Here is a 14,886-nt window from a genome sequence, read left to right on the forward strand (position 1 = left end):
ATTTGCTCAGCTGAGCTTTCCAAAAGGCCCATTTAGGCCATTTAACTGTGACACTGTTGTTTTATTGAATTAGAATAATGGAGAAACCGTTTCATTGAATTAGAATAATTTTGATTATAATTACAATCATCACTTTCTCAGTATTTTGTGGCTGCCCCCTTGGCTTGTATGACTGCCTGAAGTCTCCGCGGCATCGATTTGACCAGCTTGTCGCAAGTTTCCGCACTCACAGCTTCCCAGGCAGTGGCGATGTTCTGCTTCAGTTGGTCCAGCGTAGTAGGATTTCTGTTGCGAATTTTCCGCTTGACGATGGCCCAAAGGTTTTCAATGACATTGAGGTCAGGCGAGTTGGCCGGCCATGCCAAAACTTCAAGCTGTTTTTTAGTGAACCAATCTTTGGTCGACTTTGCCGCATGAGCCGGTGCAAGATCCTGTTGAAATATGAAGTCTTCTTCGCCGAACTGTTCCTCAACAGTCGGAATCAGGAACGTTTCCAGAACATCTTGATATACGGCAGCATTGACAGTCTTCTTGAGGAAGCAGAGTTTCCCTACACCTCGAGCGGACATGCATCCCCAGACCATAACGCTCTGGGGAAACTTGACGGATCTTTTCACGCACTCGTGGTTGTAGGTTTCGCCACCACGACGCCAGACAGGAGGACCTTGGTCACCGAAGGAGATGCAGAAGCGTGATTCGTCACTGAAGACCACTTTCTGCCAGTCTTCAGCAGTCCACGCGCCGTGTTCTTTGGCCCACTTCAGCCGTTTCTCCATTTGTTTCTTGTTCAGCATCGGTTTTACTGCTGGAACGCGAGATTTGAAGCCGAGTTCGCGCAGACGACGGTAAGTGGTAGATCTGGAGACGTCAGCGCCGGTCTGCTTGTTCCACAAGTCGGTGAGCTCGGAAGTGGACTTGAACCGGTTGCTGACTGTGATCTTTCTCAGCTGCTTGTTGTCGCGAGCAGAAGTTTTTCGGACGCCGGAACAGTTGGTGCGCTTGCTGCAGTTTTTCTTGAGAGCTTTGCAGACGGAAGACTGGCTGATGCCGAGCTGCTCAGCAATTTTAGTTTGGGTCAAGCCTTGTTGGCGAAGGGCTTGAATTTGAGCCACTATTCTGGTTGAGAGGTCGCGCTGCTTACCCATGATTGATTTTACGACTTAGAAATTCTACTCAACCCTGACTTTATACTGCACAGTGAACACTCTTCACAGAAAACAAAAATTCGAGCATTTATTCTAATTCAATGAAACGTTTCTCCATTATTCTAATTCAATAAAACAACAGTGTCACAGTTAAATGGCCTAAATGGGCCTTTTGGAAAGCTCAGCTGAGCAGGTAACGAGTTCTGTGATTAGTCTAACGAGTAGGACAGGTGCGGTGAACACCTGATTTGCTTTCTGCACAAAAAATGCATTCAAAGAATTTCATGATTGCACTATTTCAAATTATTCTAATTCGTTGACCAGCACCTGTATGTTGGATACAATAATCTAGCTATAACTGACTTTAGTATAATCCAGAAATATAGACTTTAGTATAATCCGCTAACTAGCTAAAGCTAGTATTAGATAGCTGCTAGCTAGAGAGATGCTGGCTAGCACACTATAGCAACAAAACGTAAATAAAATAGCAGAACAACATTTAAATGTGTTCAAAAATGGACAGTAGTTCTTAGAACAAAACGAACTGAAATGAGAATTAGTAAAATTATAATACATTACCTGATAAGAGGTTCTGAAGTTGAGCTGTTGCTGCTCAGGATATGAGAGGCTGCAGTTTATTTTATATTTGATGTGGTGGAGAGACCTGTACTAAATCATGATTAAAGATCCACTAAACCCTAAACCATATGATTTTCACTAATAGCTGAAATGTGTTCCTTTGAACTAATTAAACACATCAGTACTGCCTAGGATTTTTATAAACATTTCCTAACCTTTAAAAACACTTTTATCTTGGTAATTTCTGCCTCTGCACGCTCTCTCAGGTTCATCTGTGCTATATGTGTGAATTATATGTCTGTGTATTTTGGTATCGACTGACGCCGTCTATTGGCGCTGGCTGTCAGCATAGCCGCCATATACGAGGAGGCAACCCTGCGCGCCTAATTCATTAATTTACTCTGAGGAAGGTGTAAAATACACCTATAATAATCATATAATAATAACTCTACCAATTTATACCTGATTTTCACACGGTTTGGTTTCTTACAAACAGCAGAGATACAGTTATGATACGGGACGCTGTCACACATTACAAATTTGTGCTTTTGTGCTGAAATATTTTATATTATGCTCTTTAATGCTCCTGTTATATTATGGGTCAAATTAACCTGTTTTGAAGTTTGAAGATCTGGGAAAATTAGTTAAAAGTATGGTTTCAGTATGAAACTTCTTCTGCTTGCCTTAATAAAAATGGTTTACCTCAAATATTTCCAACCACCCCCTGCAAAAACCAAAACTAAAACATGAAAAAATAATTAGGAATGGAGTCAGTAATGAAATATTCACACTGCATGTTAGGATTTTGTTCATACATCTTTTGAATAATTAAACATGAGACGGGTCAATATGACCCAGGAACACCATTGCTGGTTCTGACAAATGAACATAATAGGAGGGTTAACTAAGGCAAACATATGGTATGGCATGTTAAAATGGTATCAATTAATGAATTTTATATTTATATGTACATACATACACATGTCTGTCTTTGTTAAACAGCATAATACAAAGTATTTCAGCATGAAAGCACATATTTGTAATTTGCATTCTTTATCAAAACTACATCTCTGCTCTTTGTAACAAACCAAACCGTGTGAAAACCAGGTAAAAATGAGTAGAGGTGTGATTATTATAGGTGTATTAAACACCTTCCTCAGTGTAAATTAATGCACTGGGGGGCACATGGTTGCCTCATCCAATATGGCTGCCACGCTGACATGCCAGGAGGCAGGTATGGCATCTATGTACAAGATGTCTATGTGCAGACACTCACAACATGCAGATCAGACAAATAATAATTCGGCCCCCAAGGTGAGATAAACATATGATTCAGTGCTTGGGAATTCAATATTAGAGGAGAGTTTGAGGGCTCATGAGAAATGAAGTCCAAGTACACGACAGCTCTCCTTTGGTTGAAAGGAGTAGAGAAAAAAAGCTAAACAAAAACAAAAAACAAGATAAACACACAAAACCAGCTTAGACTGGAATATATTTCATGTGAATTAATCTACCCCAAATTAAAAAAAAAACATTATTAGAACAGTGCATCACTCTAGATCCAGCTACAGTATATTCTAGACAATTTAATGTCTGTGAGCATAGACATAGACCAGTAAAGACCACTGTGTCATTATTAATTTAGGCAGCATTATGTTGCTACGCTCATATTTGGCTCTTCACTTTAACCTAGATTTTAGTAACAGAAATATATACATTTTGAAAAATAAAAAATAAAAACCAGATCACTGTGGCACAAATTTGGGACTGCTTTTGACAAAATGCAATTGTGCAATTATGTTTTGTTTTGGCACTGTCACAACCCCACACATTTTAATAAAATACAGTTGAGCAAATAGCATTTTAAGGTGATTTGTGTTCATATTCTGCACACATTTTATACAATTTTGTTCATCTAAGGTAATAGGATTTGTACTTTAAATTGCAGCTCATGTGCACTGCAGTTCAATTATATGTTTTCAAGTATGAATTTTTCCAGTAAATAAAGCAGATGAAGAGTTTCCACTTTTCCACTATAGTGAATGCATTTAAATTGGCACTGATTTCTCTTCATAAAATCTTACTTTTAGAATTATCCACAGAATATCAAGCACTTTCTAAAATAATGTAGGAAAACTGCTCCTATTGAAGTTATAACACAACCCCATCAAACTACAGTCACATTATTTTGGATCACATAATCTTACAGTTGATCCAAAATTACCAAACCAGAATCCAGCGTAGAGGGGCTGAGTGAATGTGGTGTGGACTGTGTGTAGGAGGGTCATTGTATCAGAGACGCTGTAGAAGGACAGAGTTCCTGCACTGTGATCCACATACACTCCTATTCTGGAGGATGGAGGAGCTGAGATCTTAGTCTCAGTGTTGTTGTACCAGAAAGAGAGAGAGGAAGAACACTGCAGACTCCAGGACTGATCATTGTGTCCTAACCAGCATTCATTGCCCCGTCTTTTCCTGCTGATCCCTTTATATGACACTGATATGTACACACATTTCTCACTGCTCCACTCAACCTCCCAGTAACAGCGTCCACTCACACTCTCCTTACTCAACACCTGACAATAACGGTCAAATCTGTCTGGATGATCAGAGTAATGCTGGATATTCTTGCTGCATATCACCACTCTGTTGTTCTCAGACAAACTGAGATAACTCTGCACTGTGTTGCGATCCAGAGTCAGCCAACAGAAATCTAGAAGATAAAAATATAGTTTATTACCCGATTGTTGAAGAAAGTTGAAAAAAGTTTGTGAACTTTTCAGTGATTCAGGATAGTTTGACCTGGAATTTGATCAATGAGAGGCAGTAAACATTTTTTTATTTTACACTTATTTATTGAGCAAAATTGTCCAATAATTGCTTACAGCAGTGGATACAACTGCCCCAATCAGATTGCTCAACAGTTCTAATGGGTTAAGATTTAAACTTTGAATTGCTCGTTCCAAAAGTTCCTCCTGCCTTAATCATTTTTTTTCGACTAAGGCCAATTTTTACTTTTGCATCAAACCCATGGCATAGCCTACGCATACCCTGCGTCTAGATGTGGTCCATGCAACATTGGCCGATATAGAGAGGAATAAAGTTTGGCGCAAAGTTTTAGGACAGCTCATATTTACTGTCACAAGAAAACAGGTGTTGCTAATATTTCACTATATTTAAAGTTATTTGTTTATCAATTAGAACATTATACACAACTTTTCATAGGTGATTTCCCACTCTTGATCACTAAAAGGTTGACACATATAAATTAAATTAATTCAAGAAAAAAAACCATTATATATATATATATTACAACATAACACATCTTTAAGGCCCAAATTGTGAGTTATGTTAATATTTTACTGTCATTGCTAATGGTATCACATTCATTTAGTTTAAAATTGATTTTGTAATAGGTAGGTTCATGTGTAATCAGGCCAATAAAATAAAATCATTTTATAATGCAGAAATGGGGGGTGGTTAGGTGTGTGCATATATGTATACATACACTGCAAAAAATCTTTTCTGCTGTTTGTAACTGTGGGGGGGATTTCTGGAACTGCTGCATCTGTGGAAACACATAAATCAAATGATTCAACATAATGACTGAAAAACATTTATATACAGATATAATGAAGCAGTTAGTTGTTTTAAATGAAACACTGGTATCATTTACAATATGTTGTTAATTATTACAACATATTGTATTATTGTATTATTATTATTATGTTGTCTTAATATGTTGTTAATTATTACCAGGTAAGTGTTCTCATTCAATTTTATGTTTGAAACTAGCTTTTTTCCTTACTGTAGTTAGCCTAATTTGGCCTTATTGGGTCCTTTTGATCCCAAATATCAAGGACAATTTGTAAATATTAAAATAAACAACTGTCCCCATAAGAGACACATCTAAGATACATTATCATTACTGAACCTATCTTTACTGGAGAACAGCACATGACCTCCTCTTACCCTGTGCAGAGATTTTACTGAATTCCTTCCTGCAGAATTCCTCCAGTCGCTCTTTCAGATCAGAGAGAGATTTCCTCACTCCATCAAATGCGAGATGATGATGATGATGATGGACAGTGATGTTGGGTGAATCTTCACCTCCAGAAGAGACACTCATAGACTGGAATCTCTACAGAGGAGGATAAACACAGTGCAGAAAGATGAAAGTGGAGAAAAGTGATGCTTTTCTTTATTAGAAAACTAATTTGTAGTTCTATTAGATATTAATATAATATTGATTAATCGAGCTGTCAGATCATTTATTAAACTTTATGAGGAGGAGTGTGAGAATGTTTCTGGATCAGGTGTTTCTGTAGATCAGATCAGTGTTTGTTACCTGGAGGAAGTGGATGTGATCCTCTGTGTGTGAAAGCTGCTCCAGCTCAGTGTTTCTCCTCTTTAGATCAGTGATCTCCTGCTCCAGCTGCTCCAGGAGTTCTTCAGCTGCACTCAGTTCAGTCTTCTCCTGATCTCTGATCAGCTCTGTTACCTCAGAGCGCTTTTTCTCAATGGAGCGGATCAGCTCAGTAAAGATCCTCTCACTGTCCTCCACTGCTGACTGTGCAGAGAGCTGTTATAATACACACACACATTAACATTAAGGCCCGTCCACACGAACGGGGTATTTTTAAAAACAGTTTAAAAAAGAGAGAAGATTTTTGAAAACACCGCTCCCAGCGGAGCCGTGTGGACGGGGAAAATGGAGCTTTCTGAAAATGCTGACATCACACAGAGAGTCTGTGAATGTCTGCTTTTTGTTTAGCATTAGCTTAGAGAGATCGTGAGGGGACTCTTTTTGGCGCAACACCAGTGAACTTCGACCGAATGTTTACAGAATATTTACACACAGCAGAAAAGCACACACAGCACAGAGTTACTCCAAAACCAGTAACATGTTTTACCAGTGTAGCTGAGATGAGTGATAGTGGCGTGTTTGTCTGTTCTACGCACTGCTCTTTTGGTATGAACTCGTTATACTGATCCAACACCACCCTGGATATACTGACAGACCAGTTAGACCAGGGGTGTCAAACTCATTTTGGCCGAGGGCCACATTGGCATATTTGCTGTCCTCCGAGGGCCAGATGTAACTTATAAATGTAATAAAATGTAACCAAATGTAATATATGTAAATGAATGTAATTACTCCTTAATGTTAAATAACTCTCAATATATTATTTATTCAATCAAACATTACAGTTGCATGGAAAAAATGTTTGCTTGTTGCTCTATTAACATAAATCCTTTTAATTTGTCATGTCATGAAATCCAAAAACTCCATCAATCAAGAACCAAACTATTCAAGTGAATAGAAATGACATCAAGTTATATTAACTTTGAAATTATTAACTGAAATAAGGCTTAATAAATATAAAATCAAAAATTGTGAGCTGTTAAGAACATAGCATTTCCTCAGATTTAGCAGTTCCTCATCCAACCACTAGTGGGAGCTGCAGCAGCAGCACCACAAGTCCGCAGTCTTTACTGAGTCAGAGCTACAGCCCAGCCACGGGCTACAGGGCTCAGCTCAGCCAGTCTGGAGCGTTTTTAAAAATTTTAAGTTCTTCTGTGTATGAAATAAAGATTTTTGTAACCGAATAATACAGGATGTTTATAACTACGGAGTTTAGTGGACACACCACGGCTGCAAGGTTAGACTGTTGAAGGCTACTGAAGACTATTAAAGGCTATTGGAGGTTATTGAAAGGGTTATTGAGGGCAGAAATCAGTAAAGGCTGGTTAGATAAGTGATTCACGTGCTCCTCCTTTGCTGCGGTGAAACTGCGACTAGCGCTGTCACAGTGATGTTTATTAACGTCATTAAAACAGATTTTGTCAGCTATTGACTTATAAATATTTACACAGAACTTATATCTCTCCTAAAAAGCGTTTATTTTGGTCAGTAACACTCTTCGTAACACAAAAGGCATACCGGTCTTTCGCCTTGAAGCACAGCCGTCCGTCTGCATCAACTTCTCTTTTTCTGGACATTATGGGATAAACATTTATATGTCTCAATTCCACCCGCGAAGTTACACCTTCCCTCTGGCAGGGTTTCCACATCAATGACTACACTGCCGTGTAGTGGCAGTAAGCCGTAACTTTGCGGGTAATACAATCGACAAGCATTGTGGGAAATGTATTTTTTGGTCAAAGGACGCTTCTGACCTATTTATTATAGACACTAAGATCTTACAAGCTCTCGCGGGCCACATAAAAAGACGTGGCGGGCCACATTTGGCCCGCGGGCCTTGTGTTTGACACATGTGAGTTAGACCATCAAACTCAAAATGCATGATTTAACTACTGCTGGAGCTCCTCATCCAGCATGTTTACTCCACAGCCTCTCTGGATTTTACAGCGGGTCAGTAATGTTGGTCACAGTGCAGGAGTTTGTTTATCTTATGACGATTCTGATTAAGTTTATTATGCAGTGAAATAAATTAGAGATGTTTGTGTTTATGGCTCATTGTTTTAGTACATTAAGACACGTTAAGATTTGTCCTTCTGATAGGTTTCAGTGAAAAGAAAACCCACGTTAAGCATTTAGGTGTTCTATACTGTTCTTCAGTTAGCTGGGTTAGCTCTGTGCTGTTGAATAACACTGTAATGCTAGTTTTCCTGCTGCATCACACAGCTCATCTCAGCCAGTGCTGTTGGGGCAGATAGTTGATTAGTTAGTTGATAAGCTAGTTGTTAGTTGAGTAGTTGGATCAGGTGTGCTGTAATTAGTATTTTACGTAACTGTAAAACCTGAAACAGGGACAGCGCCAGGGTTGGTTCTGTTCTCTCTGCAATTTGTGGATTATTAACATGTTCACAGCTTAATTTAATGTAACTCTCACGTTAACTAACACACCAGAGGTAACATTTCTAAAATGCGCTGCGTGCAGCTTTTTTCCGATCCTCCTGTCCGGAGGTACAAACCTTACCGTGAACAGAGATTCTGGCCCAGGTCTGGACCAACAAGCACCTGGTGGGACAATTTAAAAAAATGAAGTAATTGTTGCTGAGGAGCAGTGTTGGGAGGTAACGGATTACATGTAACGGTGTTACGTAATCATTATTACAAATTATGAGTAACTGTTATCCGTTCCAGTTACTGCTTCAGTAAGTGGTAATCAGATTACTGTTACTCTGCTAAAATAAATGGATTACATTGCGGTACTTTACTATTTTTGGTCTTCTAATCCAACACTGACAAAACGCGATCACATTCACATAAATCACGACATCAGAATATTCTACGATTCACAACCTCCTGCTCAGAATGTTTTCACTGCAGAAGCGCCCCCTAGCTGACTATGTAAAGTAGAATGCTTAAAGCGTCAAATATTCTAAACACACCGACCAACTAACCGACTCATATTCTCTAGTACTACTTGAACTACCTGCACGCAAATCTTCAGCCATCTACATGAAACCAGTCGCCAGAAATCTCCAACTGAAAACAGCCTGTTTTTTTTACATTGTTTACATGGGGAACACGCCTCCCCAACAAAATAGCCTCATAAAATATTATTAATATGTAAAATAACATCATATTAGATTATAGAAAATTCACTTACTATCACAGCATCTACAACACAGCACTGAACCGCAGATAAAATATCCATAAAGTCCTTTATTCTCCTGCTCACTTCTCCTCACACACATGCGTTTAGTTTCAGCTCAACCGCAACGTCATATTCTCAAGCTCCTAGTGACCACTCAATGTAATGATTTCACATAAAGTTGTTTGTGAATACAAAGCTAAGGATGTCCTCTTCTAGATTCTGTGGTTTTTATTGGTCCACAAACCACTATTTTTCTTGAGTGATCGTCTTTTGAACCAATAACGTGAGCGCTGGATCAATCCAATCCAATCAAATCAGGTCATTGCCTTTCTCCAGGGTCACAAAAGTGATTGACACCTATTTCAACCAATAGTCCACCCTTAGACGAAAACACTGGTACGTAATTTGCCCTTATTGGTCTTCTAATGGCTGGGGGTGGGGCATGCCAAATCCCTCTGCTAAACAAAGGTGCGCGCATACGTGTGATTTTGTGTCATTTCATCAAAAAAAAAAATTATATTACTCTGAAATTGACTTACATTAATTTATTTTATCACAAACAAACAAAAATATTACAAACTGTTGTTGTATAGTGACATATTTACTTGTGTATCTTTGTATTTGGAGACGCCTGGTGGACACCTAATATAATGCAGTGTAAATCTTCAATGCTTTGTGCTATAAATTACAAATTTTGTAATTTGTTTGATAAGACCCTACTGAATCTGGAAATGTAGAGAATGATTGACTATTCATCACCAACATCCATACACACATTGTAAACTATAAATATAACAGGCACTTTTTTTTTTACATTTTCTTCTGCATTTGATGTTCTCAAATGGAACCTAAACAATGGAAATTAAAGTGTTGAAGTGAATTATTGTTTACTGTTTATAATTACACTGCATTTGACATTTAATAATAAAACATTCAAATTATATTTTGTTTGCATTTGTGAGTTCTTAAAAAAAGGAAAAGATAGTAATCGCATAAAATCGTATTGAACCGAATCGTATCGTACCGTGACATAATTTGAGGTATCGTCCATTATCGTATCATTGACTAAAAAAATCGTATCGTATCATATTGTAATGAATCTTGTGATTTACACTCCTAGATAATCCTGCCAAAAAATCCACCTGCAGAAAGTGGCAACCCTGCAAAAAGATAGCTTACAGTTGTTACATTGTTTGTTTTTTAATGGTTTTAAGGGTTTTATCATCAATTTAGAAAAGTGTCCCATAAAACTGTTTGATGAAATGGTTTCATAAGTATTTTATAGGGTGATTGAAAAGGCTGTTTTATTTGTTTATCTATTTGTTAACTGGAAAGAAAAATAAAACAATAATATGCAATATGTGGTTGCTACATTCATTCAGGCTATAAGTAATGTAACTGATTACGTTACAAATTACATTTTGAGTGATGTAATCAGTAATCTCTAAGGGATTACATTTTAAAAGTAACCTTTCCAACGCTGCTGAGGAGTGATGAGAAAACGTCCGGATATCTAGAGAATTCTTGTTCATTTTATCGTTTTTAAGTGGTATAGGGTTTCCGTGTGGACGAGGATATTTTTAAAAACAGAGACAAAAACCTCTGTTTTCAAAAATATTCAGAGACGTGTGGATGTGGCTTAAAGCTGAACTACGTCTTTGTGTCTCTACATTAAATGTTCACATTGTGGCTGTTTACAATTTCGAAATGTCACATCACTGGGCTTCTGGCTGGCTGTCTGACTTAGGTGTAAAGAAAGCTGTTCCAGCAGCTCACTGCTCACCTTAAGAGTTTTCACAGCCTGTTTCACCTCCTGCAGCCTCTTCTCTTTCTCCTGGATTCTCTGCTGTGATTTTCTTTGCAATGTCTCTAGGTGACTCTACAAACATATACATTGTTTTATAATTAAAATCAAAAGTTCCAAAGATTCCCAGCTAAGGCATGATGCTCTTCATAACTCTGGAATGAATGAGTATACATGCAAGTATGTAAAAAATGCTGGCAGATGAGGGTTAACTAAAAATGCAGATTGACCGGTTCCACTCATTTGGTACTAATGCTGAGAAGCATTTTCTAGTTTTTATGTTGTTTAAAGAATCTATGTTAATGCAGTAAATTCAAATGACACACAATTGTAAAGAATTATTGTAAACGATTTTAAATGCAAATACCAAATGTTAAATTTTTCATACCTGTTTCTCAGTTTTCTCTGCTGCAGCTGAAACTGTATCATGGTATTTATGTGCATCAACTGAACATAAATAACAGATAAACTGTTGATCAGTACGACAGTAGATCTCGATCAGTTTATCATGCTGAGAGCAGATCTTCTCCTGCAGCTGTTTGGAGGCTTTGACCAGCTTGTGCTTCTTAAAGGCAGGAGACTGATAGTGAGGTTGGAGATGAGTCTCACAGTAAGAAGCCAGACACACCAAACAGGACTTGATGGCTTTGAGTTTTCTCCCAGTACAGAAATCACACTCCACATCTCCAGCTCCAGCGTAACAGTGAGCAGGAGAAGCAGCTCGGACTTCTGTCTTCTTCAGTTTCTCCACCACTTCAGCCAGCATGTTGTTTCTGCGTAGAACAGGCCTCGGAGTGAACGTCTCTCTGCACTGGGGGCAGCTGTAGACCCCCTTTTTATCATTCCTATCCCAGCAGCCATTAATACACACCATACAGTAACTGTGTCCACAGGGAGTGGTCACTGGATCTCTCAGTAGATCCAGACAGACTGAACAGCTGAACTGATCCTGATCTACTGAAATACTGGCCTCTGCCATCTTACTGCTCTCACAGACTGAGAGAGTAACAGCAGTCTGATATCAGTTTTGCTTGGTCTAAAGTAAGTAGGAGTGGCTTCCTGGTCCTGCAAATACATTATGACTTTCTGAAAGGAAAGGTGATTCATACTGTGTAAAGTAATGGGGGAGGAAAGTGAAATTTTTGGTAGGTCTTTTCTATTGTGAAGTGCTGAATACAAGTGTACAGTAATTTAGACTTTGTGTTGGTAATCTGATAAACACTTCAATACAGCAGGCACACTGTGTAGCAGTACCACATGATGTTTTTTTTTTTATTATTAGAAAGGAGTGCCTCCAAGTGGTCAGTATTTTGAAGGCAGAATAGTGGTTTTCTTTTCTTTTTTATCTTCTTTTTTGAACTGCAATAACTGAAACTAGGGGTAACAAAATGACAAAATCAAAATGTTGTTATTTCTCTACAGTCCAAACTAACTTTCTGTATTCGGATTTAAACTTGACATGGGTGTAGCATTTTGTAATCATTTCCCAGCAAAAACACTGAAAGATTACAATCAGCAGACTAAGACACTGGATCGCAAGTTTAAATCCAGGTCGCAGCTGAAGCATTAGAGCGCCCAACTGGCCACACTCTGTCTGGGTGGGTAGATGACGTACCATTTCTTTATCACTCCCATTGTGTTAATGGATGGATCGCACAGACTTCTGTTGGCTGATATATTAAAGCTGGGGATCTGGCTCTTTCTTTGGTGCACATGTCTGCCTTTGTGATGTTGCATTGGTGGCAGTTCACAAAGAGGCAATGGTGTTACAGGAGGGGGAGGTGGAAGATCCAAGTATACAGTTTTATTTTAATTATATTTGTTTACTCACATGTATTTATAATTATTGGTTTATTTGATTAATTATTTGTTAATATGCATTAATATTATTTATAGTGTCACTTCTTTTAATTGTTACTAATGGAACAGAAATAAGGTGTGTTTGTGGAATTGATTCTTCACAGAGGAGACTAGAGAATGGGTAGGAAAAGAAATGCTTGAAAAGAGGTGTGGAAAAAAAGGCAGGTAGCAGAACAAAGGGATTGCCACTTTTGGTATATGCAAACAGAATTTAGCTTTCTGCTCCCAAGAAACCAAACATAAAACACAACAAAAGAGAAGAAATTAAATTACACTGGCGGCCTTTTTTCTTCCTAAACTCTACTTTAGCTTTATTACTGTCGTGGGATTCTTTTATTGGGTTTCTTTTATTTATTTTTTAAAACCCTCAGTTACCAGTTACCCAAAGAGGCTATAAAGTGTGAGGCTTTGGGCTGTAATTTTATACCATGCAGCACAAGAATGGCTAGTTGGCACTGATCACTGCCAGGGATTCTGGGAATTGGAGTTTCAGGAGCAAACTTACTGATTCTTTCCTTCTGTTGCCCAGCTCCCCTACTGGCCAGTGATGCAGTGGCTGACTTTACATGTATGGGGTGAGGTATGTGCTTGTCCTCACCCTCCAGAAGCATTGTAAATAATTGGGGTCCTAGTGAGTGGGTGATAAACTGGGGAGAAAAAAAATAAAAATAAATAATAATAATAATAATAATAATAATAATAATAATAATAATAATAATAATATGGTAATTTGGTAAATTAACATGTTCTTAAAGTGCCAGAGATCCTCAGAAGAGGTCTTCCGCCCTGTGATCAGCATACACACTGTGTGGCTTTTTTTAAAAGAAAACGTTAAACTAATGTCAGATTTTGGCTGTAATAAACCGTAACAATACATAAGTCTGTGGCTCAAAAGGGCTATACATCAGTGGCTTTACTCCACAAAAAAAAATCTTTAATGTGACACGAATTCCAGCTTACAAAGCTGATGTGGTGTGGGTCAAACAGTCATTAGCAGCAGAGAGATCAACAAGCTTATGCTATGGATCAACACAAATACTGAGGAGAAGGTGTGTGAGATGGTAGTAGCTGTTCTATAGTGCAGAAACTGCACTGGCTACCTGGGTTAACAAATAAATAAAGTAGTTGGTTGTACGTGGCGCCCACCCACACACTGATAATGCTATTAACACTCTAGCTAACTTCCCTTGATCTATGTAGAGGTTACTAACATTAAAGTCAAAGATTCTGTTTACCCTGGTGTTGGTGCATAACACAATTCCCGGTAATGCAATTTGCACTCTGAAAAAGACTGTGGTCTCTACATAATTAACCCTGGGCAACAATCACTGTCATCGACAACACCCTATCCAACCTGCCTGTAGCCTTCCTCACTAATGAAATTCTCCATTTCCTTTCTTTCAACTGCAGCCACAAAGAAGTCTTCTGGCCTCTTCCTTCTGTTGAATCATGAGCTCCACATACCTGACACTTGGCTCTTTCTCAAGAATCAACAACAGCAAAGAGCTAAGACCAGACTACATTCAGGAGCCGTGCCATCGCCTAAGGACCGCACACACCCAGCTAATTAAATGAGACACACACAAGTACTCGCGTTTCCGTATTCTTCAGCTGATTGCATTCAGTTGCCGCTTTAATAATCTGTCACTGTCCGTCAAATGTTTGTAAGCTATGAAAAAGCATCTTTCTTTGATGGAATATGTTGGTTAAATCATTATCAATTACTGATAAATCTTTATCATAAATGTTAAGACATTAAATTCAATCTCTGACCATCATTTTTATTGAAAACATCAAATACCAACAAAGGCAAAAACATTAGAGCTGCACAATATATCATGTCAGCATTGTTATTGCAACAAGTCTGTCAATCACATAATGATTTACAATGTCATTTAAATCAAATTAAATCATACATGTCATTCTACTA

General features: G+C 38.2%; 1 protein-coding gene across 1 annotated transcript; it reads right to left on the minus strand.

The window, feature by feature from the left end:
- Positions 1–3,199: 3,199 nt before the first annotated feature.
- LOC111196322 (E3 ubiquitin/ISG15 ligase TRIM25-like) lies at positions 3,200–13,251 on the minus strand. The gene is made up of 6 exons (XM_049467124.1): positions 11,485–13,251; positions 11,076–11,171; positions 6,073–6,306; positions 5,697–5,865; positions 5,233–5,292; positions 3,200–4,437 (listed from the first exon to the last, which is right to left on the minus strand). Exons 1-6 carry the CDS (start codon positions 12,073–12,075, stop codon positions 3,908–3,910), a joined length of 1,680 nt encoding a protein of 559 aa, XP_049323081.1. The 5' UTR covers positions 12,076–13,251; the 3' UTR covers positions 3,200–3,907.
- Positions 13,252–14,886: the final 1,635 nt, after the last annotated feature.

This window comes from Astyanax mexicanus, chromosome 1 (genome assembly GCF_023375975.1).
Source record: "Astyanax mexicanus isolate ESR-SI-001 chromosome 1, AstMex3_surface, whole genome shotgun sequence".
Lineage (NCBI taxonomy): Eukaryota > Metazoa > Chordata > Actinopteri > Characiformes > Acestrorhamphidae > Astyanax > Astyanax mexicanus.